Source organism: Notamacropus eugenii, chromosome 2, assembly GCF_028372415.1.
Source record: "Notamacropus eugenii isolate mMacEug1 chromosome 2, mMacEug1.pri_v2, whole genome shotgun sequence".
In the NCBI taxonomy this organism is placed as follows: domain Eukaryota; kingdom Metazoa; phylum Chordata; class Mammalia; order Diprotodontia; family Macropodidae; genus Notamacropus; species Notamacropus eugenii.
The window spans coordinates 485,254,955-485,281,757 of NC_092873.1; the positions used below are offsets into that span (position 1 = coordinate 485,254,955).

Below are 26,803 nucleotides of genomic sequence, written 5' to 3' on the forward strand. Positions count from 1 at the left end.
GCCTTTAATTCTGTCACTCTAAACCAGCAGAGCCTCCCAGCTGGCTGATGAGAACTGAGTCCAACAACATTCTATTGTTGCTCAGACTGAAACCTAAGTCAAGAACTTGTAGAACTCAGACCAAGGAAGTAGCACTCAGACTTTTCCCTAGATGAGCCCACACTGGGAGCACTAAAAGCTTGTGGGTCCCGGACTATCTCTAAGATCCTGAAGTAAGGTAACATTCAAAACACCAAGAAAGCAACAACAGGTCCAACACAGTACACCAAAGCCCAACTCCAACATAAAATCTGAAATGAGAAAGTAGCCTGGAAGAATGAGCAAAAAAAGGATCCACCATAAAAATGCAATTACAGTGACAGGAATAGACAAGACATACCCTAGAAGAAGAGAATGACTCCAAAACATCTATAAACACAACCTCAAAGAATACAGCTTGGGTAGAGACTCAACATAATACACAGAAGAGATAAAGCAAGAGGTTGTTTTGTTTTGTTTTTTATGAGATAAAATTATATTTATTAATGAAATAAGGGTGCTGAAGGAAAAAAAAGAAAAGAAATGATAACCATGGAAGAAAGAATTGATTGAAAAAGGAATGAACAGTTTGACATAATAGATATAAAACCAAGGCCAAGCAAGAAACTCTCTGAAAATTCAAATGAACCAAATGAAAGGCAATGATTCCATGAAGACAATAAAAAATATTAAAACAAGTCAAAAGACAGAAAAAATAACAGCAGGTTCAACATCAGGAAATAATATAATTTTATCAAAGAAGAGACATTATCATCTTCTTTGCCATTGTTCCTTAAGGACCATGGGACCTTCTGATCTGACTTTAAGCTGAAACTTTCCATCTGTATTATCTTTCCCATGAGAATGTGAGCTCTTCAAGAGCTGGAATTGTCTTAATTTTCCAATCTATCCCCAGTGCTCTGCACATAGTAAGTGATTAACATATGCTTCATTCATTCATTTGGTACAGTCATTCTGGAAAGTAGTTTGGACCAAATCCAAAAGTTATTATGCTGTACACCCTTTGACTCAGTAGTCCCGTTAATAAGATTGTGTCGCAAGGAGATCAAAGAAGAGGAAAAGGGCCTATATGTACATTAATATTTATGTGGACACTCAGAGAGTGCTTATCAATTGGGAAATGGCTGAACAAATTATGGTATATGAATGTAATGGAATATTATTGCGCTATTAAAAAATAAAGAGAAATTCTGAGAGAAACCTGTGAAGATGTATATATGGACCGAGGCAGAAGGAAGTGAACAGAACCAGGAGAACAATTCGTACTATAACATTAACAATGGAAAAACAAACAATTTTGAAAGTCTGAAGAACTCTTATCAACAAAATGATCAAAGACTGCTCCCAAACACATTCGAAAACACAAGTAAGAATACTTCTTACTTCTGGATAGAGAAATGATAGAACAAAATGAAGAATGAGACACACATTTTCAGACAAGGCCACTATGGAAATTTGTTTTGCTTGACTATGCTTATTTGTTGTGAGTGTTTTGTTTTTGCTTTCCCAGAGGGCAGTGGAAAGGGGAAAAAAATGTTTGATAACTTCAAAAAAGAAAAAAAAATATTAAAAACCCTTAATGCACTGAAAAGATCAGTATAATCTACAAGTGTTTTTTTCAGTGGCCTTCACTTATTTTTCTTCTGTTTTAACAAATAGCAAATATTCAATAATGCCTTAGCTCCAAACAAAGTGAAAACGTGGCATAGTCTGACCAAGAGCTTAATTTTTTGTTTGTGACCTTTTCTTACCTGATGCTGGTTGCTTCTGTATACTGCACAGCCATAAGCTGAGAATTAGAACCATGTTCCAGAGAATCCTAAAGAACAAAAATAAAATTTATTACAAAAAAAGAAATAAGGTCTTTTCCATGGACTCCAGTCCATGACTAAGCCCTGGATGATTACAGGATTCATGCAGTCTATTTAGGTCTATTTGGATCTCTACGTCATCAAAATATGTTTAATAGACCTAAATTCCCTTCAAATGGGCTTAACAAAACACCAACACCTATCCCTGTACCTGCATCTGTAGGTCAAACACCAAACAATATGTCCCTGGATATCAGCTATGATGAGAAAGGAAATGATCCAAAGGAATGCCACACAAAAGAAAAAAGTCTATGCTCTAAGCCAACAGGATCCAAAGTTTTAACAACTAAGACATACATAAGCAATATGTGCTGGGAACGCGACTTGTGTGGAAAACTTGTTTTGCAAAGCGTTATAAATATAAAAGCTAAATTATGAAAATGCATATTGCTGTTCAATGTATTTAACACTGCTCAACACACATGTGAACTGAGCCATAACTCAATACTTAACTAATGTTAATGTACTGAATATAAATACAATCCAATCCTGAAGACACAAAGTGGCCCACAACTGTAATACAAGTCTACTTTCCACCATATGCCATCGCCTTATGTCAATAAGTTGCAAAAGATAATCTTCTCAAGCCATATAAGGATCTGAGAGTCCCAAAGTTTATCACTCATTATTTGTGTTTAAAAAGTAGCCTTAAAAAGTGCCCCAACTAAACAATCAGGTAAACAATTAAGTTCTACTTAAGAAAAGATGTTTCACCTACTAATTTTTTTCCTTCACTATTCCAAGCTGTTGTTTACTGGATTTAGTCAGCCCCATTTCATGCCAGAGGGAACAAAATTATAATGCAGACTTAGGATCTTAGATTTAGCTCCAGAAGACACTTTAAATAGTCCAACCACCTCAATTAATATCTGAGGACACCCAAGTTCCATAGGGGGCAACTAGGTGGCACTAGGTAGATAGAGTACCTGGAGTCAGGAACACAACCTTCCTGAGTTCAAATTTGTCCTCATTTACTATCTGTGTGACCCAGAGCAAGTCATTTCACCCTGTTTGCCTCAATTTCCTCATCTAAAAAATGATCTGGAGAAGGAAATGGCAAACCATTCTAGTATCTCTGCCAAGAAAACTCCAAATGGGGAGAGTCAGACATGACTGAAAAATGACTGAAGAACTGAAAAGACCCATAGGGATTAAGTGAATTGTCACCAGTTGTACAACCTTAAATAGCAGAGCCAGTATTCAAATTTAGGTCCCATTATTCCAAATCCAGTTGATTCCAATTCCACTAACCAACAAAGGATGAACTGACTGACACAATGTATACTTGAGGTGTACATAGTATCTAAATGAGTATTCCCTAGACTAAGTTATAACCAAAAGGTTGTGATGTACTTTTAAACATGAAAAACAACCAATGAATTAAACAAAGTAAAGCAAAAAATCAAATTAGAGCTAGGGCAAATATAGGCAGATGCAACAGACTAGTTGATTAATTTTAAATAACTGTTGTTATTTTGGCAAAAAAGAATCAAGAGAAGCTTAACTTTCTTTTCCTCCTTTTTCTAGTCGCAAGTATGGTTGGGTTAGAAAAAGTTAAGTCACAAGGACAATACGTAAATGAGAAATATGTATAAAAGGAAGCAAATGACCATTATCTATGCTACATCTAAGATTTGCGTCACTTAACAAGGAAAAGCTGCTCCATGGCTATGTACTTTGAAACTATCATGAATATTACAAAACATTGGCATTGGATAGATAGAGTGTTGTGTATATATATATTTTTTAAGTTTACTATTATAATCTGGAGTATTCATTTGCATATTATGTTTTCAACAGTTAAGAATTTACTTAATCTGTGGCAATGAAAAACCTCAGTAGGTTTTTACCAGAGATGATTTAAAATTAAAACATTCATTATCAGTCCCAATGAATAATGAATTAAGCATAATGAAATGCATAATTAGGATCTTGTCAAAAGTGATCTTGGGATCGCAAACATGGCCACAGCCTTGTAGATGAGAATATTTTATATAAAATTTCTTTACATACTTCAATATTTAAACACTGTACGGAGTTCAAGACTGAATTCTGCTTTACAACAAATACTATCATAGCAAGACTTTTATATAATATATGGAAAAAAAATTTTTTTTTAAATTAGTACCTCTCAACATTCTAAATGTCTCTTAAAATGCGAATTAATAAAGCATAACCAATCAGAAGAGGTAGTTATTTCCTTTACAAACAGAGGGCTGGGAGTCTTAACTATTTATCCATATAACAAAAGCCAATTGCAATTTTAAAAAGTCTAGAATGGAATTTTTCTGATAATTTTTAAAAAATAAAACAAAACAAAAAGTAAAACACGGTCAGGACCTTTGTATTTTGTTTATACTTAGATTCAACAGGCCACTCACCACATTATCATAATGAGCTTACTCTGAAGCTTTTCTAGCTTTCCTTCCTAGATCTGCTGATTTATTATATTCTTTTTCTGGTCCGTCCACCACTAAAGCTGTCTTTGTCTTTCCAGGCATCTCATTATTGCCCTCTGGTGTGAGACAGAGAGTACAGACATCAAGTGGAATAAAACAGAGATCATGGGAAGAGGGTGGAAGAGAAGGGAGCTGAATTCAGTTACTTTCCTCTATTTCTTGGATGTCTACTTACACCTGTCAAAGCTCAATTTGAGTACATGTTAGAAAAATGCAGTATATTCTTTTATTCTCAAGGAATTTGCAGTCTGGTTACAGAGACAAACACATGAAACAAAACAAATACAAAAAAGCATATCCCAAGTCAGGACATGATTGTGAAATAAGTGGTTTATATAATAGCCACATTTACTGAACCAAAAATGGGAATATATGCTCTGGCAAAAGATATTTCTTCCATAAGGCCTTTTAACAATTACTTTCTTTTCTTGAAATCAAGTCAGACTACATAGTCACCACAGGTATAGATAATGAGTGCTCTGATTCCATAGGAGGGAGGAAATAATTCAAGATAGTTTGATCTAGAAAGGCTTCATGAAGAAAAGAGAATTTAAATTTTTACTTGAAGGATAGACAGGAATTACATACACACAGAGGCTGAGGCAAGAATTCCAGATGGTGGAAAAATATGAAACTTGGAGGAAAGAAAAAGCACAAAATGAAGGAAGATGAGTATATGAGTAAACCAATTTGATTGGAGAGGAGGGTTCATATAGAAAACAGGGAAATGAGACTATAAAGATAGACTAGGGCCAGATTATAAAGGATCTTGCTTTGACAGACCAAGTAATTCTGACTTTATCTTACAGATAAGAGGGAGTCACTGAATGCTTTGGAGCAGAGCAGTGACAAAAGCAAGCCTGGGTTCTCCAACCCTAAAGCTTAACCTCATCAATCACTGGGGTAAAGCAGAAGCATTAATACCTCCCTCATTCTCTCATGGGGTTCAAGCCATTTAACCTTTCTTGGCCTCAATTTCTTATGTATGAAATGAGAATGCTGGAATCAATGACCTCTAGAGTCTCTTCATAATTTAAACTGACAATCCTAAGAAATGTATTTCAAGGGGGAATGGATGACTAACAAAATTTCCCTTTCTCAAGCCAAGTGCTTTATACTATCATATTCCCTCTTCCCACTTGCCCCATAATCTTAAATTTCAAGGAAATAAAAATTACATCTTGTTTTTGAAAGAGTTATGGATTTCTAATCACAGTACTGTTTTAGAAAGCTGGGACCTGTGTGTTTAAAAGATTAGAAAGGAAGAGGAGATGGGAGTTGGGGAAAGATATTAGAAGGCTAAAATAGCAATATTATCAACACTGAGCAAAGAGGTTGCACAGTAAACTTAAACACAGACAACCGCAAACCTCATTTTAACTATTTAAACATCTCTCACCAAGTTTTTTTTTTTTCAAACAATAAATTGGGTAATTTGAGACTTGGCTTCCCTTTTCTTCTAGTTTTAACCCCCCTCCCCCCAAAAAAGTTATAAAAATAGATGCTAAGGAGATCAGGAGAGAATTCTGGGAAGATGACGTTATAGGTCAGAAAATACCAAGTTCTCCAAATTTCCGCCACAAATGAGACAAAATATCCCCTGAAAGTGAACTTCGAGTAGCAGAAATAATTAAAAGTTGGATTAAAGCATTGTCCTTCTAAGACAATTTGAGAGGACTGTAGGAAAGACTCCACCTCCATGGGCAGACGTTTGGCAGGAGTGAAATGCAAACACCTCCAGGCCAACTCCACTGAATCCACAAACAATCCCTCACCTCACAGAGTAGGAGTTGTATAGCTGAGCAAGAGAAGACTGAAGCTCCTTCCTCTGTGGCATGAGGTATAGCTGTGTTGACCAGACATGGTCCCTGGGCCACAGCTGCAGGTAAGAAGGAGGTAGAACACACCGAGTAAGTGTGTGCCTGTTGGGGGACAGGGGGAAAGGGTAGTGGGAGAGACCTCTGCTGGCTGTGGGCACTTGCAGGAGAGCAGAATCCCTGGTTTCCATTCCAGGGAACAAGGATGAGCTGAAGTTTGCAGCCCTGGAAAGGATCACAGGGAGCAAGAGCATTTGTGGTAACAACCCTGCTAGACCCCAGTCATGACTGGGATGGAGAGTAGCGCCCAAGGTTGGGCTCCCAGACAGTGCTTAGAAATCAACAACAAGGAAAAACCTGAAGCATGAGGCATTACCCCTCCCTTCCCCCCACACACCTCAGGACTAGAACCTGACTACTATGATAATAAGCTGCTAAAAAAATAATGAGCAAGCAAAGGAAAAAGAAACTGAGCTACTATGGGAATAAAGAAGATCTAGGTTTATACTTAGAAGAAAAGAGTAAAAATGTAAATGTTACTCCTGTTTTAAAGAAAAATGTCAAATGGTCTCAATCCCCAAAAGAGTTCTTGGAAGAGTTTAAAAAGAACTTTAAAAATCAAATAAGAAGAATGAGGAAAACTGGAGAAAAAAATAAGAGTAATCCAAGAAAATCAAGAAAATTATGAAAAGAAAGTAAACCAACTGGAAAAAGAGATTCAAAAGTTTGAGGAAGAAAATAGAAAATAGCTCCTTAAAAACTAGAACTGGGCAAGGGGAAGCTAAAGACATTATAAGACACCAAGAAATAATAAAACAAATTCAAAAGAATAAAAAAATACAAGAAAATGTGAATCATCTCATTAGAAAAACAATTGATCTAGAGAACAGATCAAGGAGAGACAATATAAGAACTGATAGACTACCTGTAAGGTATGAAAACAGAAAGAAATTCTAGATATACTACAAGAAATAATTTGGGAAAATTGCCTTCAAGTTCTAGAACAAAAGAGTAAAATAGAAATAGAAAAAAAAACCACTCCATCTATCACCACTTGAAAGAGATCCTCAAATGAAAGTTTATAGGAACATCATAGCCAAGTTTTGAAGCTGCCAGGTTAAGAAGAAAATATTATAATTAAAAAGAAAAGAACAATTTAAATACTATAGAGCTACAGCTAGGATAACCCAAGGTCTAATAGCTTCTACATTAAAAGACTAAAGGGCATGGAATATTATATTTTGAAAGGCAAAGGAGTTGGGTTTGCAACCAAGAATAACTTACCCAACAAAGCTAAGTATAATACCAAATAAAATGAAAAAAAAATTGACATTTAATGAATTGACAGACTCTCAGTATTTGCAGAAAAAAGGAAAGACCACAACTCAATGGAAAATTTGAGATACAAGATCTATAAGAAACATAAGGTAAACACCAAAGACCAATTATTAGGGACTCAATAAAGTCAAACTGTTTACTTCTTATATAGGAAAATATCTGTATTCTGAAGAATGCCCTCATTACTTGGGTAGTTACAAAAAGCTTACACAGAAGGCTTGGGATTGAGTTAAAACTGGTTAGGGAGAGAAAAAAATGGAGCAACTATCACATACAAAGAAGGCGTAAATGGAAGAGCTGTCGTAGTGGAAGGGGTGGAAGTGCATGGCTGCTGGTGCAGCCTTATTCTCCTCAGAACTGAGGTAAGAGGAGAAGCAAACACATCTAGAAGGTTTAAAAAGTCTCCTCACTTTATAAAAAATAGGAGGGGGAAGGGCCAAGATAAGGGAGGGGCTTTGAGAAACGTGTATGGGTCAAGAAGGAGAGCTGGAGAACAGGTCAAAGAAGGGATTCTTAGAGGGGTGGGTAGAGTAAGGGATGGGAGCCTTGAGGAGAAAGGATAAGGGAGGGGTTTTTAGAAGAGGTGGAGATTAGGGAGGTAGTGGTTAGAAGCAAATCGGACATGTGAGAAGGGACATGGTAAAAAGAGAGGATATGAAGGAGAACAAAGAAGAAAAATAGGATATAGGAAAATACACAACTAGTAATTTGAACTCTGTGAATGAGATGAACTCATACGTAAAATGGAGATAGCACAATTAATTAAAAATTAGAATCCAACAATATATTGTTTATAAGAAACACACTTCAAAATGAGAGATAAAGACAGAATTAAAATAGAGAGCTGGAATAGAATTTATTATGCTGAGGCAAAAAAAAAAAAAAAAAGCTGGGGCAGCAATCATGACCTCAAATAAAAGTTAAAGCTAAAACAGATTTTTAAATTAAAAGAGATAAACAAGTAAACTACACTGTGATAAACGGTATCATAGAAAGGAAAGTAATATCAGCATTAAACCTATATGTAGCAAATGCTTTATAACATCTAAATTTTTAAAGGAAAAGTTAAATTACAGGTGGAAATAGAGAGTTAATACTACAACAATGAGGAACTTTAATTCTCCTCTCTCAGATTACCTTCATGTAGCCACAAAACAAATAAATAAAGGATGTGAACAGAGTTTTTGAGAAGCTGGATATGATGTATATGGAGAGAAATGAAAGGGAATAGAAATGAATACATCTTATTCTTAGTGGCACATGGTACATTTGCAAAAATTGACCTTTCATATTAGACCTATATTTAAAAACTTTAAAGTTGGGAGAAAAATTTTATAGACAGTTTCTCAGATAAAGGTTTCATATCTCAAATATATATGGAACTTTGTGAAATTCATAGGAATATCAATCATTCCCCAATTGATAAATGGTCAAAGGATATAAATAGGTAGTTTTTTGATGAAGATATCAAAACTATATATACTCATATGAAAAAATGCTCCAGATCACTATTGATTGGAGAAACGCCAATTGAAACAATTCTGAAATATCATCTCACCCTTACCAGACTGGCTAAGATGACAAAGGGGAAAGTGACAAATGTTAGAAGAGATATGGAAAATTGGGACACTAATTCACTGCAGGTGGAACTGTGAACTGATCCAACCATTGAGTGCAATCTATAACTCCAAGGAGTTATAAAATTGTGCATACCTTTTAACCTAGCAATACCACTATTAAGTCTGTTTTCAAAGGTGATTAGGAAAAAAGGAAAAATACTTATATGTTCTAAAATATGTACAGCAGCTTTCCTAGTGGTGGCAAAGAACTAGAAATTGAGGGGATGCCCCTCAACTGGGGAATGGTTAAATGAGTTGTGGTATACGATCATGATGGAATACTACTGTATTATAAGAAATGATTAGCTGGTTGGTTTTAGAAAAACTTATGAAGACTTGCATGAAATAAGGTAGAGTGAAAAGAGCAAAACCAAGAAAACACTGTACACAGTAACTTCACTGTTGCTCTAAGTAACTTCAAACAACCAAGTCAGTGTAAGTATTAAAAATACTCAAACCATAAAGGACCTATGAAGGAAGATGTCATCCACATTCAGACAAAGAACTGATAAACAGCAGTGTGTATAGTATGATTTTACATATATGTACATTTTTGTGTCTAATGGTAGCCTTCTCTAGGGGGAGGTGGGGAGGGAGGGAGGGAGAAAAAAATACACAGCAGAGAACAAAAGAAAACTTAGAAGGTAAAAGCAGGGTAGCTTTGAAAACGATGTGTAGTATTTATTACATAGTTTAAAAAAAGTAAACAGTGTGAAATGGAAATTCATGGATTTTTTAAAAAAATATTGAATCCTCTTTTTATGTTATGCTGTGTGCATAGAAATGTTCCCTTTTTTTATTTGATATTTTTGCATTTAAGTTCAAAATGAATAATTTTTTTAAAAGATGCTAAGAAGCTAGGAAATAAAAGGAAAGAGATGAAAGAAGCTATGTGTCTGCATGTTCTACAACTTCCTAATCAATCAAGAATGGTCACAGCCTGTATAATTTTTTAAGTTGGGCAGTTAAATTATCAAGAACTGTCTTCTAGTAATGCCAACTGCTTTCTTTCCTTTCCTTTATCTTTTCTGCTAAATATTACAAAATCAGTGTTATAAAAGAAGGAAACAAATCAAAGTACACAATGATAAAATGTTGAAACAAAACAAAAAACCCATCATAATTAAGTAATTCATCAAAGTTTTATAGTATACCTTAGAAGACTTTTGGGTCTCTTCAGAATCTGAAGGAGGCTAAAGGAAAAAAAAGTGGAAAGAAATGAGAAATGCTAGAGGAAGCAACCAAGATCATTCTATTGTAAGAAGAAAAAGTACCATTCAGTGATTTTGGAGTTATAACCTTCATCCTGCCACCAATCTATCCTATCATATAACCTTGTGGGTTACAAGAGCCCACCAAGAATTCGCTATGGCTTTGGAAAATTTAAATCTGTACACACCATCCTTCTCTATACGATAAATGTGAATCATGACTCTGATCCCTAATTTCTTGGCTGAAGAACAAATAACCCCAATAGTATGTTTCCCTAACACATAAAGAGATGGTGGAGGCTTGACATAAAACTATAAATCTCTTTGAGACCCCACAGGCAATTAAGCCCAAGATCCTTGGAAATGTCAATGACTCTCAGACCATCCGCCCTACTTCCAGTCTGGCTCCTGCAGCTATCATTTAGGGCTATAACCCTATCAACCTCTGCAACCAAGGGCTTAGCATCCCCATCAGATAAGCATATGTCAGGTGGATCAAACCTTCTCTCAGGCTCAGGTGGAGATAGCCCAAGACCCTTTACCCACACACCCTAAAAAGAGCAGGACTCCCAGAGTCTGCCACCATTACTTTCACAGCTATAATCAATACTTATGGAGCAGAAATAGGACATTCCCACTACAATCACCAACCAAAGATCAAATGCCAGTAACTAGAAGGTTAAGTCCAAGAGACCTGGAAACAACAGCTCCCCTTCTTTTCCATCACTCCCCAACCAACCAAGCTCCCATCCCAGTCCTCATATAATTCAGTGAAGCAATCCCCATAGAAATGAAAGCTGGCATCTTCCTCAGCAGAAACTGAAACCCCTGCCTCCTCAGTAGCCACAGATACTGGACACTCAAAAAAAAAAAAAAGTCTTCATCACCAAAGTTACTGTGTTGAACTGTCAACTCAATATCAGAAATGAATAAGGTTTTATCTGAAGAAATGACACTAAAGAACATTCATTATATCTGCTTTGTCATTGCATTTCAGGAACCTTGGGCTCTTCCATCTGACTTGCAGCTAAAAGCCCCTTTACATAGTGTCTCTCATTAGAATGTGACCTCCCTAAGGGCAGGGACTGTCTTACTTTTTTCCCTTTGTACCTTGCCTAATAAATATACAAGCACTCAATGAATGCTTATTTATTCACTCATGCCAGGACATTAGACAAATTCATGTCTATGTTACTAAATGTTTTTCCTCTATACCAAAAAGTTAACCAAACTACTGTGGAAAGAAAGGAAGGAAGGGAGGGAGGGAAGGAAGAAGGGGAAGGATGAAGAGGGAGAAGAGAAGGGAAGGATAACTGATAAATTAAAACCACACACAAACTCAATAAACTGTAATTAAGATAACTGTTTAAATAATATTATGTTATTAAATCTATTACTATAGTTAATCACAATTAACTAAACTACCCAATTCTAATTTTACTTCTATTCTTAAACACTGACAAACCTCAATAAAAGGTACTGGTAATCAAGGAAATGATCAAAAAAAGATAACAGGAAGAGAAAAAGAACTAAGGATTTAGATAGCAGATAGTCATAGACTCAAAGTGGGATGATAGCTGAACCTTGGGAGATCATCCAGGGCTTAATCTTTTTTGCATCATGGACCATTCTCAAAACAATGTTTTTAAATGAATAAAATAAAATATATAGGATTATAAAGGAAAACAACTATATTGAAATTGTTATCAAGAAAAAAAACTTTAAAACAATTTCACTAACCCTAAGATAAAAAATCCTGATCTAATCCAACTCCCTCATTTTACAGATGAAGAAACTTGCTCAAGGAGGTGAAATGACTTGTCTGTCACATTTTTGGTAGTGGGGGACAAGGTTTTTTCATTCCCCATCTAGTATCCTTTCCATTCCCAGACAATACTTCCCTTTAGTACCCAACTAATTATAAAGCTGACTATATGCACTACATGTGCAATGCTCTGACAGCAAAGAAGTTAAGATAAACTTTTATTTTAGTTATAAAAAATCAAAATATACCTGTAGCACACGTGTTTTCTGTTGCTGACTATTGGACATTCTTCTTGACTTGGTCCTCTCTACTTCATGTCTATGAACCCATCCTCGGAGTTCATGATTCAACCTATTAGCAAAATGTTCAATTAAATATGCTTCATAAAAATAAATGTTTCACAGCGGCTACAAGTGAATGTTTCACAATACTCTCAACAATCTGAATAAATGAAGACATTTAGTTTATGCTGCTTTTAACACACCATTCATATTCATAAGGCAGTTTACTCAATCATAAGTTCAAAACTGAAAGGATATTCACAGCTAAACATCAGCCAAGTATAAATAGTGGAAGGAAAAATTTTTCTATAAAAAATGATTTCAAAGTTTTCCTCTGCTCTTGAACTGTGCAAAAAAGCATCTCAGAGGCTTGAGGGAGTTTAACAAACTTCAAGATTTCTAATTACAAACTGATGTATAAAAACCTTTGACAATCAGTCTTGAAGATAGTGTAGCACAAGGCTCATTCTAGCCAAAAATCTCCCAACATTTCTTTCCAAACAACTATAAAATGATTCATTAAATCAAATTCTGGAACAACACAGCCAACAAAAGGTCAGGGTGAGACACTTTTCTAGGCCAAGATAATGTGGGAGGTCGGAAGGATAAGTCTTTGACACTGGCGCAGGGGCTGGACAGGAGTGCATGGTATGGTAACACCAGCTGTAAGCATTGGAGGCAGCAACACCGCCAGCAGCAGGAGTAGCACCAGGAGCTCTCATCATGAGGAGACAATAAGGAGTTTGGAGAACTGGTCAGAAAGGGATAACGGGATCGCTGGGCTGGCGGTGAGCACAGCACAAAGTGTCATCTGACAACTCCAAATGATGAGATTTCATGTAAGGAACAATTTTTCCATTTCAAAATGCTATCATATTTAAGCATGCAACTCCAACATAATGGAGCGTCCTCAACAACAAGGAGTGTTTCTTTTTTGTCTTTTTATTTCCAGTATCTAACACAGAACCTGGTACATGGAAGTCTCTTAAGAAATGCTTATTGAATTCAACTCAATTAACCACAGCTCTAGGAAATGGGCAGTTATGACAACTCTCAAGAGATTAGTGAAGAAACTGAATGAATACAAAATACGTGCTGTTAGACAGTAAGAAAAATAGAGAAGCATTCTAACTTCTTGGGAGTGCTGCCAGGCCCCATGCCACCACAAATCATATAGAACCCATATCCATAATGAGGACAGGGGGCACAGGTCTTCTCACTGTTCAACAGTGCTGCCAGAACTGCCAGTTCATCGGGCCTCACCTCCTCCTAGCAAAAAAGAATGCGGTGCTGCAGGCAAAAGTTGTGAGAGAGATGCTGGCCTAGACAGTCTTGGTGATCTAATCATCTCTTTGAAATTGAAGCCAGGAAAAGAGAAAGCTGCTGATTACAGATAACTTTGCAGATATTCTTATACAAGGCAAACAGCACTCACCTGAGAGACTCTGTACGGTTAATTATAGGTTGACAAGGAGGTGGAGGAATATACAACAGTGGCTCTTCAGTTACCACCATGAGAGCTTTGTCATTAGAGACAGCATGGTCATATCTGAAATATACAAATACAATCACTTGTTTCCTTATGATTATAGAGACTTATAATAAAGAAGCTATAGAAAATCACTACCATCATTTGATTTAGAAAAGAATACAGTGTCTCTAGCCATACTATAAAATAGAGGACTTAATAATGAGTAGGTATAGTGGCTCTATGAAGAGCAAATGACAATTTGGTCACAGATCCCACAGCCTTTTATGGTACTGTTACAACCCCCAGAGATGAACTGTAAGACCAATCTTAAAAAATAATTCTCTTTATATGTAGCCTATACCTAGAGTAATAGGTAACCATCATATGCACTTTTAAAAGCAATAAATGTAGCCATTTAAAAAATATACCCTATTTCCAAATGTCTGACCTGCTCACTTGAGATTTACTGGTAGCATACTATTGGAAGAGTACTATGGAAGCAGTGAGGAGTCAGAGATGGTAACCGTACTGCCATCCACCCTCTCCAGAGCAGGTTTTGATATATCTCGTAAGCAACGTTAGCAATTCTTGGAATTTTTATATGTGTTTATTATTTTATGTAACCTATATACTACTACCTAGGCTTTTAAAAATTGATTTATAAAGGAGTGGTTATTTACATTTTGAAAGAATTATTTTCTTGATAACATAATTTTTATAGGGCAAATTCAAAAGCAGCTCCCTTAGCACATTAGTACATATTTAATTTCATTTATATGGAATTTGTAACATAGATCTATTATATAATTAGCAAGGTGAATTTATGTGGTTAACTTGTGAGCCAAGAACAGATTTATTTCTTCAAAATGGTGAGTAGGAATTATTTCTCTTTTCCCTTTGGACCCTGTCACATCCTACCCCATTGCAATAGATGAGAAAAAGATGATGCCATGCATAAGAACATGACAGGGAGAGGAAGAAGTCAACATAAAATAAAGTGGCTAAAGAAGAAAGTCAATCCAGCACTTGGCAAAAAGAGTAGACTCTTGAAAATGCATCAGACAGAGAAGTTGATTGGGAACAGTGAAAAAATGCAAGTGCCCAACATCACATTTCTATTTATTTTAAAAAAAACATTCACATACATAAAAGTATATTAAAAACTATGTTCTTGCAAAATACTATAAAAATCCCTTTGAAAACGTATTTCTGACTTATTACCTTCTTTCCATGTGAAAGACAAATTCTAGTAATGATTTCTGCACATCTGTGTAAACGAGCTTTGTTCTGTCAGCCAAAAATGTTCTTTTGGAAAGGAAAAATATGATAGGAGAAATACTAGGAAAGGGACTGGGTGGAGTAGGAGGAGAAAGGAAAGTGAGCTCCATAAGCCAATGTACAATCTGGAAACAATTAAATACACACTAACCCTGAAAGGGTCTGTGGTCTAGGAGATCTGTGAATCATTTTATATCAAGTGAAAACACCCTCTACAAATGACCCATTAAGGTCTCATTAGACAATACTAAGAAGTTAGAAAATTTCTGGAACAAAGCCTTGAATACAGATTCTGAAGGAATGTATATATACAAGAAAACACTGTCACATACTTCCAAGATTTTAAAAGATAATGCACTTACAATATGTTGGGCAAGTCAAGGTATGCAGTTACAAACCCAGATACTATGGACACATAATTTGGTTCTGTCTCTACTTTCTGATCTCATATACAAACCTTTAATTTTAAATGAGCATTGTTAAAAGACTTCATTAAGAAGAAACACAGCTTTGATGGGTAAGTGGTAAATAACTGAAAATTCAGTTTCAATATTAATTTATATTTGGCCCCTTCAAAGTATTTTCAAGCAACACCAGGCATCTTATCTTCAATACCAAACATAGTGAAAAGAAATAACACTAGGCTAGTATACTGATGTATTTCTTTCTCAGATATCTCAAACAGTTCAAGTTGCATTCTTACATATCATGATATGAAAATAAGAGCCATGATGACTTCTGAAGGGAAAAGAAGACAGCTTCAATTTCATGCACTGGTTGAAGCCAAAACAAGAGTCAGCCTACAATTCACTAAGCAAAATTCGGAATACTGCATTCTAGAATATATAATCTTTTATGGTGAAACTATACAATAAAGACAAGAAGGTAAAAAGTGCTACTGGTTTCCTATTACAAAAAGTAAGCATGACTCTTATACAATTAGTAAATTTGGTATTATTGAAATATAGCCCAACTTCCATACTTCAGTAACACAATTTTACAGACCAGCTATGAATGCTCAGACCCCTCCTGAACCTAAAAAGTTACATAGGAGATCTCCGATGGAAAAGGGGAGAACTTCCAAATCAGACTCACAGAACCTGTACCTGAAACAATTTTTTAGTAAAATTTAAAAATCCGGTAAGGTTCAGGAAAAAGTGTTCAATCACATTAACTGCTACTGGCAAGTAGAAAAGTAGGAATTATTATATCATTCTTTTCTAACATGAGTTCTGTTTCAAATAATCAATCAATAAACATTTAGTGAGCACTAGTTACTATGTACCTAGCACTGTGCCAGGACCTACAAAAAAGGAATAAGCATTTATATAGGATCTACCATGTGCCAGGCAGTATGCTAAATACTTTTTCAAATAATTTGTCCTCACAAGGAAGGTTAAGTGATTTATCCAGGGATACACAGCTAGTCTGAGGCTGGATTTGAATTCAGGTCTTCTTGACTCCAGACCTATAGCTTTATCAACTGTGCTGCCAACTGCTTCTACTGCTGGGGGTGCAAAGAGTGGAAGTTAAACAGTACCTGTCCTTAAACAGTTTACAGTATGGCTGGGAGACATATATGCATGTGTCACGTACACATATACAAAACATACACAAATAAATACAAGATAATTAGATAACGAATAGGCAAATGTAGCTGGGACATCAGGAAAGACTTTATGTAGAAGGTGGTAACTGAATTGAGTATTGATGGAAACTAGGGATTCTAGGGGGAAGAGGGTAGGCATGGGGACAGCTAGCACAAAGATATGAAGATAGTCAATGGAGCCTGGTGTAAGAAGGTCAGTGTGGCCATCTAATGCCTCTGATCACCCTTTTCTCTTCGGGGTTTTTATGATATTCCTTTCTACACGGGAATTACATTCTCCCAAGCTTCCATGTCCATATTTCTAAGAGAGAAAGCATGGCAGAGTGGTTAGGGAATCAGCTGCAGAACCATGAACACCTCTGATACACCCTCCATGGGTAAACTGGGTCAAGCCACAGAGCCACTCAGTGCTCTGGACAACTCCTCAAACTACAAGTTGCAGTGAAGCTGCTAACCTGCTTTGAGAGAAGTCGTTTGCTCACCGGAGACTTCATTATATCAGCAAAATCGAAAGTCCAGTCCCTGACCCTATGTTTGTATATGTACGTGCTGTGGTCCTGTCAGAGCACATAAAGCCACTCAAGTAAAGGGACTGTTTCCTTTTTCTTCTTTGTATCTCTAGCACCTAGAACAGTGCCTGGCATACAGAAAGCAGACATTAAATAAATGCTGATTAACTGACTCACATGAAGGCCAGTAAATAAGAGTCACCAGGATCTGGATTAGGTGATAAATTTGTATGAAGTGAAGGGGTAGTTTAGAATTCTAGAGCTGTGATAATAATTCTTCTAGTTGGTACAGGTTATAGCAAGAAAGGATTACAACTATCCTCACTTGCTCTGGAGTCACACAGCACAGTATGGTCAAAATTAATAAAGCTCTTAATTTCTCCTACTAGATCTTGTCTAAGAGAAGTATATATTCTTAACATGGACTTATCTGTGACTGGCTCTATTCTTTTCTAATAATAACTCTGAAGAAATTAGAAAATCTTGAAAGTATTTTATTAAATATGGAATGCTCAAAAGAAATTCTGTAGTACATGCACTAAAAAAATGGTTGTCATCCCTAAAAAAAGGGAAAACCACAAGGTATTCATGCAGTACACAGTACATTAAAGAGCAGTCATTTATTTTACCTAATTCCAGTCTGCATATTTTGTTTCTAAATATCTAATAACCCTTTTTTCTAGTTCTATCATTTGTATGTAGTAGGAAGGTTACAAGATCACACCATCAAGTCTGACACAGAATGCTTCATTTTACAAATATTAATTTCATTTAATCTTAACAACAACTTAACAACTGAAGTAGGTATTAAGATATAAAATAAATGAGTGAATAAATTGAAAGAGCTCAGGTGGCATCTCAAATGTAAAGCCCAACAGGCTTTTCTTACGGTTCCCCAAACATGACATTCTATCTCCACCTCCTATCTCTGTGCCTTAGCTGGAGTTGCTTTTAGAAACCATCCTTTCATCAAAGGTTCTCTCAGGTGTCACCTTCTGCTTGAGACATTTCTTGATTCCCACTCCCTCCCTGCAGCTGCTTCCCCCAAAATTGCCTTTTACTTCTCTTATATTTTGTATGTGCACAGGGGTGTATGCACAAGTATGTATGCACACATGCATGCATGCGCGGGCACACACCCACACACCCACACACCCTTTTTCCATTAGAATGTAAACTCCTTGAAGTCAGAGAAAATTTCTTTTTTGTGCCTAATACAATGCTTGGCACCCAGCAGGCACTAAATTAACGCCTGCTGATTTAGAAAAGATAAGTTAGAAATCATCTGTTCTAGTCTCTCCATTTTTACAAATAAGGAAATTCAGGAAGAGAGGAGAAATGACTTGCCTATGATCCCACCACAAATTTACTGGTAGAGCTGAGAACAGAAACTAACTTTTATGATTTACAAACTAGTGTCATATTAATTCTACTCTTTAGTTTTATTAGGTCAACTAAAAAGACAATATAACAGGAACATGCAGAATCACCTGTAACTGTTTTTCTGGATGGCCCCATCAACTTTTCTTGGAACTGAATCCTGTCCTTCAGTGGCTGAGAATCCTAAAAGATGTCTACTCTGATGTGCAGGGTTCATGCTAGAAGTCACTGTGCTGGAATCGCGCTCAAACATGCTGAAACAGAAAAGTATGGAGTAATCAGTATAATGAAAATAAGTTACATATATATATATATGTTTTAGACTGCCAAAAAACAAATTAAAATTCCTCTGTAAGTCAAATTGGACTACAAAAAAAGTAATCAAAGTAAATTGGTACAATGTAGTCAAATGCTTTGCAGGGCAAATCTGTTACTCATTATAAACAATTCTTATAAAAGATGTAAAAATAGTCTTTTATAAATGGATAAAGAACAAAGATCAATATGAGATTGCTTGAGAATATTTTATGTGTCTACATATATATAATTACATTTTATAAATCTACACATATATCTATTTGAAAATAAACCATGAACCTCAGGTGACAAGTTAAGAAGCAGCTTTATTATTGCTGGAAACTTCAGCTCTCAACCAGGAAATAAAACATTTATGGGAAAAAATCAACTTCTGAAGAAACTATATACCCTCATAACTTCAGAGAACAGACAGGTTCCTAATACCAAATGACTTCTTAATAAAACTTTGCTGTCGTTCTTATTTATATTTAAGATCCCCTTTCCACCTTGTCATCCCTTTCACCATGAGATGGGCACTAGGTGAACTTAGTGATTTCTGAGATAAAAAATGTTTAACAATTCTGTTATCATTATTTGGCATTTATTCTAATTCATTAATAATACAAGTGGAACCCTAATGAGTCAATAACCTTTCAGTACACTTGATTTTATAAGACATTACTATTTGCCGTAGTCTTAAAGCGACACAACAGTGAGCACTTTTTATTAAGAGTCTAGGCATCAGGCACTATGCTAATAAAGTCAAAGGAAACAAAGAAAGTCAAAAGATAACCTTGCCCTCAACGAGTTTACATTCTAATGGAGGAAGACAACACAGAGAAATGGGTGGAGGGAAGGTACTTGACAAGGGGGAATGATGGATGGGAAATGAAGAGGTGGTAAGCCTGGGTGACCTCCTTAAATGGAGGTTCTGTGAGGAACGCTCTACTATCCATTCTCCAATAAAGAAGAGTGGAGGAAGGGGCCCCCAGGGTAGAGAGTATTGAGGAGGTATTGGGTCCTGGGCTGAAGTGATCTTGCAAGTGGATAATGGCAGGTTTGAGGGCAGTATGGAAAGGGGACTGGGTAGAGGAATTTAGAATCTTCAGATTTCAATCTGAGGAAGGTAGAAAGAAGATAAAGGAACAGCACTGAATAAAAGGGTGACTAATATAATAGTTTGAAGAGGGCTAATACAAGGATGAAAATTGTTGTCTTAGTGGTGATTTGATGCTAATATGGACTTTTTTCCCATCCAAAGCATACCACCAACATAATAATACTGAGAATAACTGATATGAAATGTGGCATCTTTCAAGGAGATATCAAGGCCCAGTATGGTCCTGCCCAGTCTTAAATTCATTAAAATTTCTCCTAAATAAAAATTCCAAGTTAAAGAGAGAGTCTAACCAAAACATCTTATTATTTAATGTATCTGAATAACATCAACTTATTTGGCTCAAGTGAAAAACATTCAATAACAATTCATTTCATGGAATATTACTCTAGTGATATAAAAATGTCATTTGAACCTGAATAAAGTACATCAAGTAAGATACACTGAAGACTTTGAGCTTGAATAAGCAACCAATGGATGAAGTCAGTACTTACAAATATGTTGGTCGCCTCTAAGAAACATACAATAAGCATAATACATTGAGACATTAGCATCCTGAAATCAATGCTGAATGGTAAGAACATGTTTAAAACAATTAACATCTGCATAACACTACTCTGATTATAAACTCTGAGAGCTGTATAACTGACATAACAGATTTGGAAAACATTTCGACTAAAATTCATGTTATTAGCATAACAGATTTCATCCCCCTAGAGCAGTTATAGAAATTCAGCTCATCAAAAGGTGGAAAAATACTAATATACTTTCTCAGAAGATATGATAAAAAGATTGAAAACCTACAAAAATACTCCTGGAACAAGCAGACATTACTTAAGCAAGCAATGGTGAAAGTTGATAATAGGGACACACCACTGGATTCGTCAAGTGTAACAAACAGTGGTTAACCTCCAGATAGACTTGATGAAATGGCTACGATCCATGACAGGGATGATACTGGCATGAATTTAGTCAACAATATGTAGGCAAAGAAATATCAAACAAATGGCTGAATCATGCAGATCTGTTTGTGAAAATGGAGGGTTTGTGACAGCAGTTAAGTAACTCACTATCATGAGAAATTGCAGAAAGATTATCCTAAGGAGCCCTGACTTAGTAATAAATGTATACGCTGCGGTTATAAAAATCAAGTGCCAGCCAATAACTAGAATAAAACATGACCTCTTAGACATCAGAAGCTCACTATCTTATGATACTAATATGGTCTTGATAATTAAACCAGAAAGAATCAAAATGAAGAAACCAATATCCCTAATGAATATAGATAGAAAATTTTTAAGTAAAACATTAGCATATACCACAGCAAAATATGATGAAGATCACATACCATGACCAGGTTGGATTTATATGCAGAGTTGGTTCAATGTTAAAATAATTATAAACATAACTGCCATATTAATAAGAACAACAAAAATCCTATGATTATATTAATGGATACAAAAAAGGTTTTTGACAACACCCTTTCCCATTAAAAAACTAGAAAGCATGAAAATAGATTTTTCCTTAATATGATAATTAGTATCTATTTTTTTAAAAGTCAACATTATCTGTACTGGGATAAAATAGAAGCCTTTTCAATAGGATCAGGAGTGCTAAAAATGCTAGATACAGTGATGATAAGAAAAAGAAATTGAGAGAATAAGTGCAGGCAAAGAGGAAACAAAATTATCACTTTCTGAAGATGATGTGAAGGTTTACTTGAATAACCCTTGAAATTAAAATTAAAAAAAACTAATTTAACAATTAACAACTTCAGCAAAGTTGCAGGATATAAAATGAACACACAAATCACCAGCTTTTCTCTACATTACCAACAAAATACAGCAGAAAAAACAAAAAAAATCATTTAAAATAATAATAGAAAATAAAATATTTGGGAGTCTGCCTACCAAGATACATACAGGAATTATATAAACATAATTACAAAGCATCTTTACTGAAATAAATACAGGTCCAAATAAACGGAAAAATATTAATTGCTCATGGATAAGCTGAGCTAATACAGTAAAAGTGACAGAAATAACTAAATTAATTTATTCATCTAGTATCATAAAAACAAAACTAATAAAGATTTACTTTATATAGCTAGAAAAAAATAACAAAATTAATCTGAAGGAATAAAAGGTTATAAACAACAGGGAAATTCATGAAAAGAAGTGGGAAGGAAAAGGACCTACCAGTACCAGATCTTAAACTATTCTACAAAGCAGTAATTATCAAAAGAAGTACACTATATTTCAGGAACTGACAGACTACAAATCTTAATACTTGTAACTAGAAACTTTGAAAAATTCTGAAGACTCAATCAACAAACTATGATAAACAATAGTGAAAGCCACTATTATAGATGGAGGCCTTAATTCATGTTTTGGGTCAAGAGACAACAAAACACCAACTACCAAAATGCAGATGACTTTAATTTTAAAAAATTCCTTGGAAAAAGGTACTATAATAATTACTGCTTTCCTTTTCCTCTCCACTTAAAAAATTTTCAAAGCCAAGAACTGTTGGTACACACACACACACACACACACACACACACACACACACACACACACACACACACAGGACGAACATGTCTACTCATCAGTGAACTCTATGTGTCATTTGCTACTCATCTGGTCTTCTTCACCTGCTTTTTCCCTTCATAGATAAACTCTTTAGAGTTTAAACTCTCTGATCCTGGAGACTCTGCAATGTTTTGGGTTGGTATAAAAAGCACAATAGCATCTACAAAAACGGAGCATAGAAGAACCTTGTCATCCCTAGGGAATCCTCTTCCACTTGGACTCCGCCCTTGATCTTTTCCATAATGATGGCAAACACCTCTGGCAAATATATGCCTTCCGGGTTTTATGCCTCACCTGGTATTAATGATCTTGAATATGGTAACTGCTGTCATTATCTTGCAAGAAGGCCTGTATGATTTTGACATGTTCACCTAGTAAGAAAGTCTTTAAGGTAGCTTTTTGTTTTGACTGAATCAAATTTTTTTAAAGTCAACAAAAATAAGTACAGTGGGATTTTCTATTCTCTGTATGTTTCAGTAGGTGGTATGATAAAAATATGGTCCATTGCAGAATACTGCTTGTGAAAACCTGCCTATTCTCTTCTTATATGTCCTTATCAAAGATGCCCTCAGTTTATAGATAACTTATGCTCATAAAAATTTATTTTTGGAACTAGACCTCTGACTTCAATAGTATAGGAAACTCATGAGAAAACTCCTACAAAAGCAAATTAATATCTGCTACTGAACTGACAATGAGGCACTGGGAAGTTAAGTGACTAACCCATTGTTACACGGTCCATGTGAGTCACTCCAGGAATGGGAAAATGCCCCCAAGTCAGGTGATGAAATATCAGGTGTGAGGAACTGCCAAGAGGTATCACTGGATCTCAGCTTACCCAGAGGGAATTAAGAGGTAAATTGTTTGGAATGGTAAGAAGAGGTCAGGTATACGCAAACACAGCCTTCTATACTGGATACTGGGAATCACTGGAGTGTATCATATAAGGGGGTGAACAGATCAGATCTATACTTCAGGAAAAACACTTTGGTGGATGAATGGAGAATCAAATGGTGTGGGGAGAGACTTGTTGCAGGGCACAGCAAACATCCAGATGTGAGGAGATGAAGGTCTGCACCAGGGTGGTAGAAGTATCAAGAGAAGGGAGGAAGAAAAATGTCACTGGCCTTGGCAACAGTTTACTCATGGGACGCTGAGAGTGAAGGGTCAAACAGGACACTTAGGTTGCAAACCTGAGTGACCAGGAAGATACTGCTGCCCTCCATAGTAACAGGGAAGTTAGGAAGAAGGAAGAAAGATAATGAATTCAGGATTAAACATACTGAGTTTAAGATGTCTATGGTACATCTATAGGGCAGCTAGGTGGCACAATGGGTAGAGTGCAGGGCCTGGAGTCAGGAAGACTCAGATCTGGCCTCAGACACTTATTAGTTCTGTGACCCTGGGCAATTCACTTAACCCTGTTGGCCTCAGTTCCCTCAATTGTAAAATGAGATGGAGAAAGAAATGACAAGCCACTCTAATACCTCTGTCAAGAAAAGCTCAAATGGGGTCACAAAGATCCCTTCAGACACAACTGAAAGTGAGCAACAACAAAACTGCACATCCAGTTCAAGATGTTCAACAGTCAGTTGGAGCTCCAAGACTGGTGATTTTGTTCTATTATTCATTACACTGTTAATAAATTGTATAGCCAGTAAAACTGAGGTTTATTTAAGCCTAAAAGATTAAAGGATATGATAAAAAGATTGAAAACAAATTTATTCAATTCATTTAATATTTAGTAAAATAATAAATAAATAACATTTCATAAGTATATTTGATGAATAAAATATTCAATAAACTAGGAGCCTTGAGGTTAACTGATTAATTCATAGGATAGATGCTACAATTTTATGAATCTGCAACAAAACATCAGAACACTTCCTTTGTCTAGGAAACCTAAGTGAAATTGAATAAAGAACTTCCAGTTAAGATAGAGATGTTAAGCTAGAGTGTAAGAGCTGATAAAGGAACTCAGCTCTCTTAACATATATTCCAACAAAGTCCTTAAAAAAGGACACCAAGTCAAATACTGGTCAAGAAATCCAAGGAGACACATCAGTAAACTCCTTCCTTCAGCCCTCTGAGGAAGGGTTTCCACCAAAGAAGCTAACATATGAGTAGGTGAAAATGTCAGAAGCCTGCCAGTTCTCTAAGGAGAAATACTGCAGTGTCATCTGAAGCTTGCAGCACTTTGCTCCTGGGAATAGGAAGCCCAGAAGCATTCAAATTCGGAAGCTCTAGGGAGGGTTAAAAAAAGTCAAAGTGTTCTGATTTCAGAAGTAGAGCCAGGAGACAAGAATGTAACCATGACACCACAGGAGAACAGAAAGTCTTCAGCACTATACACCCAAATGATTAGGGGAAGAGGGAGGAATCATGAAAGCTGCCAATTGTATAAAGACAGGCATATCAGGGAAAGTGGAAGCCAGTAGCAGTAACCAAGAAATTTGAGGTCAGGATCAAACAAGGACTCAACATGTGATCTGAGACTACAAGATTTGGTAAAGTCCAGCTCTGGTACAAAAGTCCAAATCAGAAAATGAAGTTAAAGATAAAACTAAAAAGAAAAAGGTTAACACTATGAAGGAATGTTATGGATCAAAATATGCCCAAGAAATGTAACCAGAAGAAGAGAGCAACTTCAAATCAACTTCATGTGGAGCCTCAGAGGAAGAAAATGGCTTGGCTGAAAGGACTACAACAATATTTGAAAGAAATTAGGTCATAAAAAAATGAAATTTTAAGTTAAGAAGAGTTCTGAAACTGAAAGAATAACTAACTTGAAACAGAAGATGAAAAACTTTGTCCAACTTATGGATTATGTGAAGATTAGACTAGAGCAAAAAGGAACTCAATGATGCTATGAAACAGAAATAATAGAATAAAAACATAGGAGTTTTAAATTGAAAGTTTCTATTTTCAAAAACAAGTCAAAAAGAGATAATTAAAGAATCATCTGGCTCCTTAAAAAAAGATGACAAAAAAAAAAAGCCTAGATATCTCATTTCATGAAATCACAAATGAAAACTGCCCAGATCTACTGGAATCAAAGGGCAACAAGGAAAAATAGAAAGAATCCACTTGTCACCTACTGGAAACAAACTCCAAAATGAGAAGACCTAGGAATGTCATGGGTAAAATTTAGGGGATCCAGGTCAAAGAAAAAATTATTCAAGCGAACCAAAAAGAAAGAATTAAAACATCAAGGAACTAGTTAGGACCACATAACACTTGGCAGCAACTACTACAAAAGTGAAAAAAAAAGTTGGAATTTGATATTCCAAAAGACAGAAGATAAAGGCTTACAACCAAGCATTATTTATGCTGCAAGACAGAAATATAATCCTAAAGAGATAGAAACAAAGTAATGAAGTGTAAGTAAAGAAACAAGTCCCTTCAAAATCTTAACGTCTTCAGAAATCACAGAAGGAATCAAATAAGAAAAACACAAGACCTGAGGGGAGTTTGTTCTGTTTTGAAGGTCTTAAGGGAGGAAAGAAAAGAAAAGCAGAAGGAATATATTAAGAAATAATGGGGTGGAAGTTACTATTTCTGATAACTGGAGTACACAAGAATATATAAAAATGAAGGAAATAGGCATTACATAACCTTCACTTTCATCTGAACCAAACAAAACAGGATTCAGCACATACACACAAAGTTTGGTGTAGAAATTAATTAATTAATTAATTAAGCTGAACAAGAAAACTGGCAGGAACAAAGAAAGGAAAGAGTTGGGAAAGAAATAGTCACAAGCAAAACAAACTTTAATTTTGGAGGGTAGATTGTAAAGGAGGGATTAAAAGGAAAGAGAAAAAAGATAAGAACCAAGATCCAGCAAGGACAATAGAAAAGAAGAATGGAGAAGACCATTCCAATTCTAAATAAAAAAGCTCACACTCCTCTTCCACCACATTCTAAGATGTAAAAAATAAGAGACCATGTGCTTGGTTATCTATCACCTGTGGATACCCATGCCCATATCCATACTCAAGTAGCAGTGTTTCTTAAAACCCTCAAGAGAAGCCTCTATAGCAAACACTCTAAGCCCCAGGCCCCATGCATACATTCTCACACATACACAAAATTTTATATATATATATATATATATATATATATATATATAAAATACTATATAGTATATA

At 35.7% G+C, this 26,803-nt stretch overlaps 1 protein-coding gene across 4 annotated transcripts in view; it reads right to left on the reverse strand.

Annotated features, from left to right (window-relative positions):
• Positions 1 to 26,803, reverse strand: part of ATF6 (activating transcription factor 6) — a 206,422-nt gene that overhangs the window by 110,032 nt on the left and 69,587 nt on the right. For 2 of the 4 annotated variants that reach the window (XM_072648816.1, XM_072648818.1), the window contains exons 10-14: positions 18,758 to 18,901; positions 13,836 to 13,949; positions 12,368 to 12,470; positions 10,298 to 10,336; positions 1,791 to 1,858 (exon numbers count right to left, since the gene is read on the reverse strand). In XM_072648816.1, the coding sequence (XP_072504917.1) occupies positions 1,791 to 1,858; positions 10,298 to 10,336; positions 12,368 to 12,470; positions 13,836 to 13,949; positions 18,758 to 18,901 (468 nt within the window). The remainder of the gene's footprint in view (positions 1 to 1,790; positions 1,859 to 10,297; positions 10,337 to 12,367; positions 12,471 to 13,835; positions 13,950 to 18,757; positions 18,902 to 26,803) is intronic. The other 2 variants (XM_072648817.1, XM_072648819.1) reach the window with 1 other exon arrangement.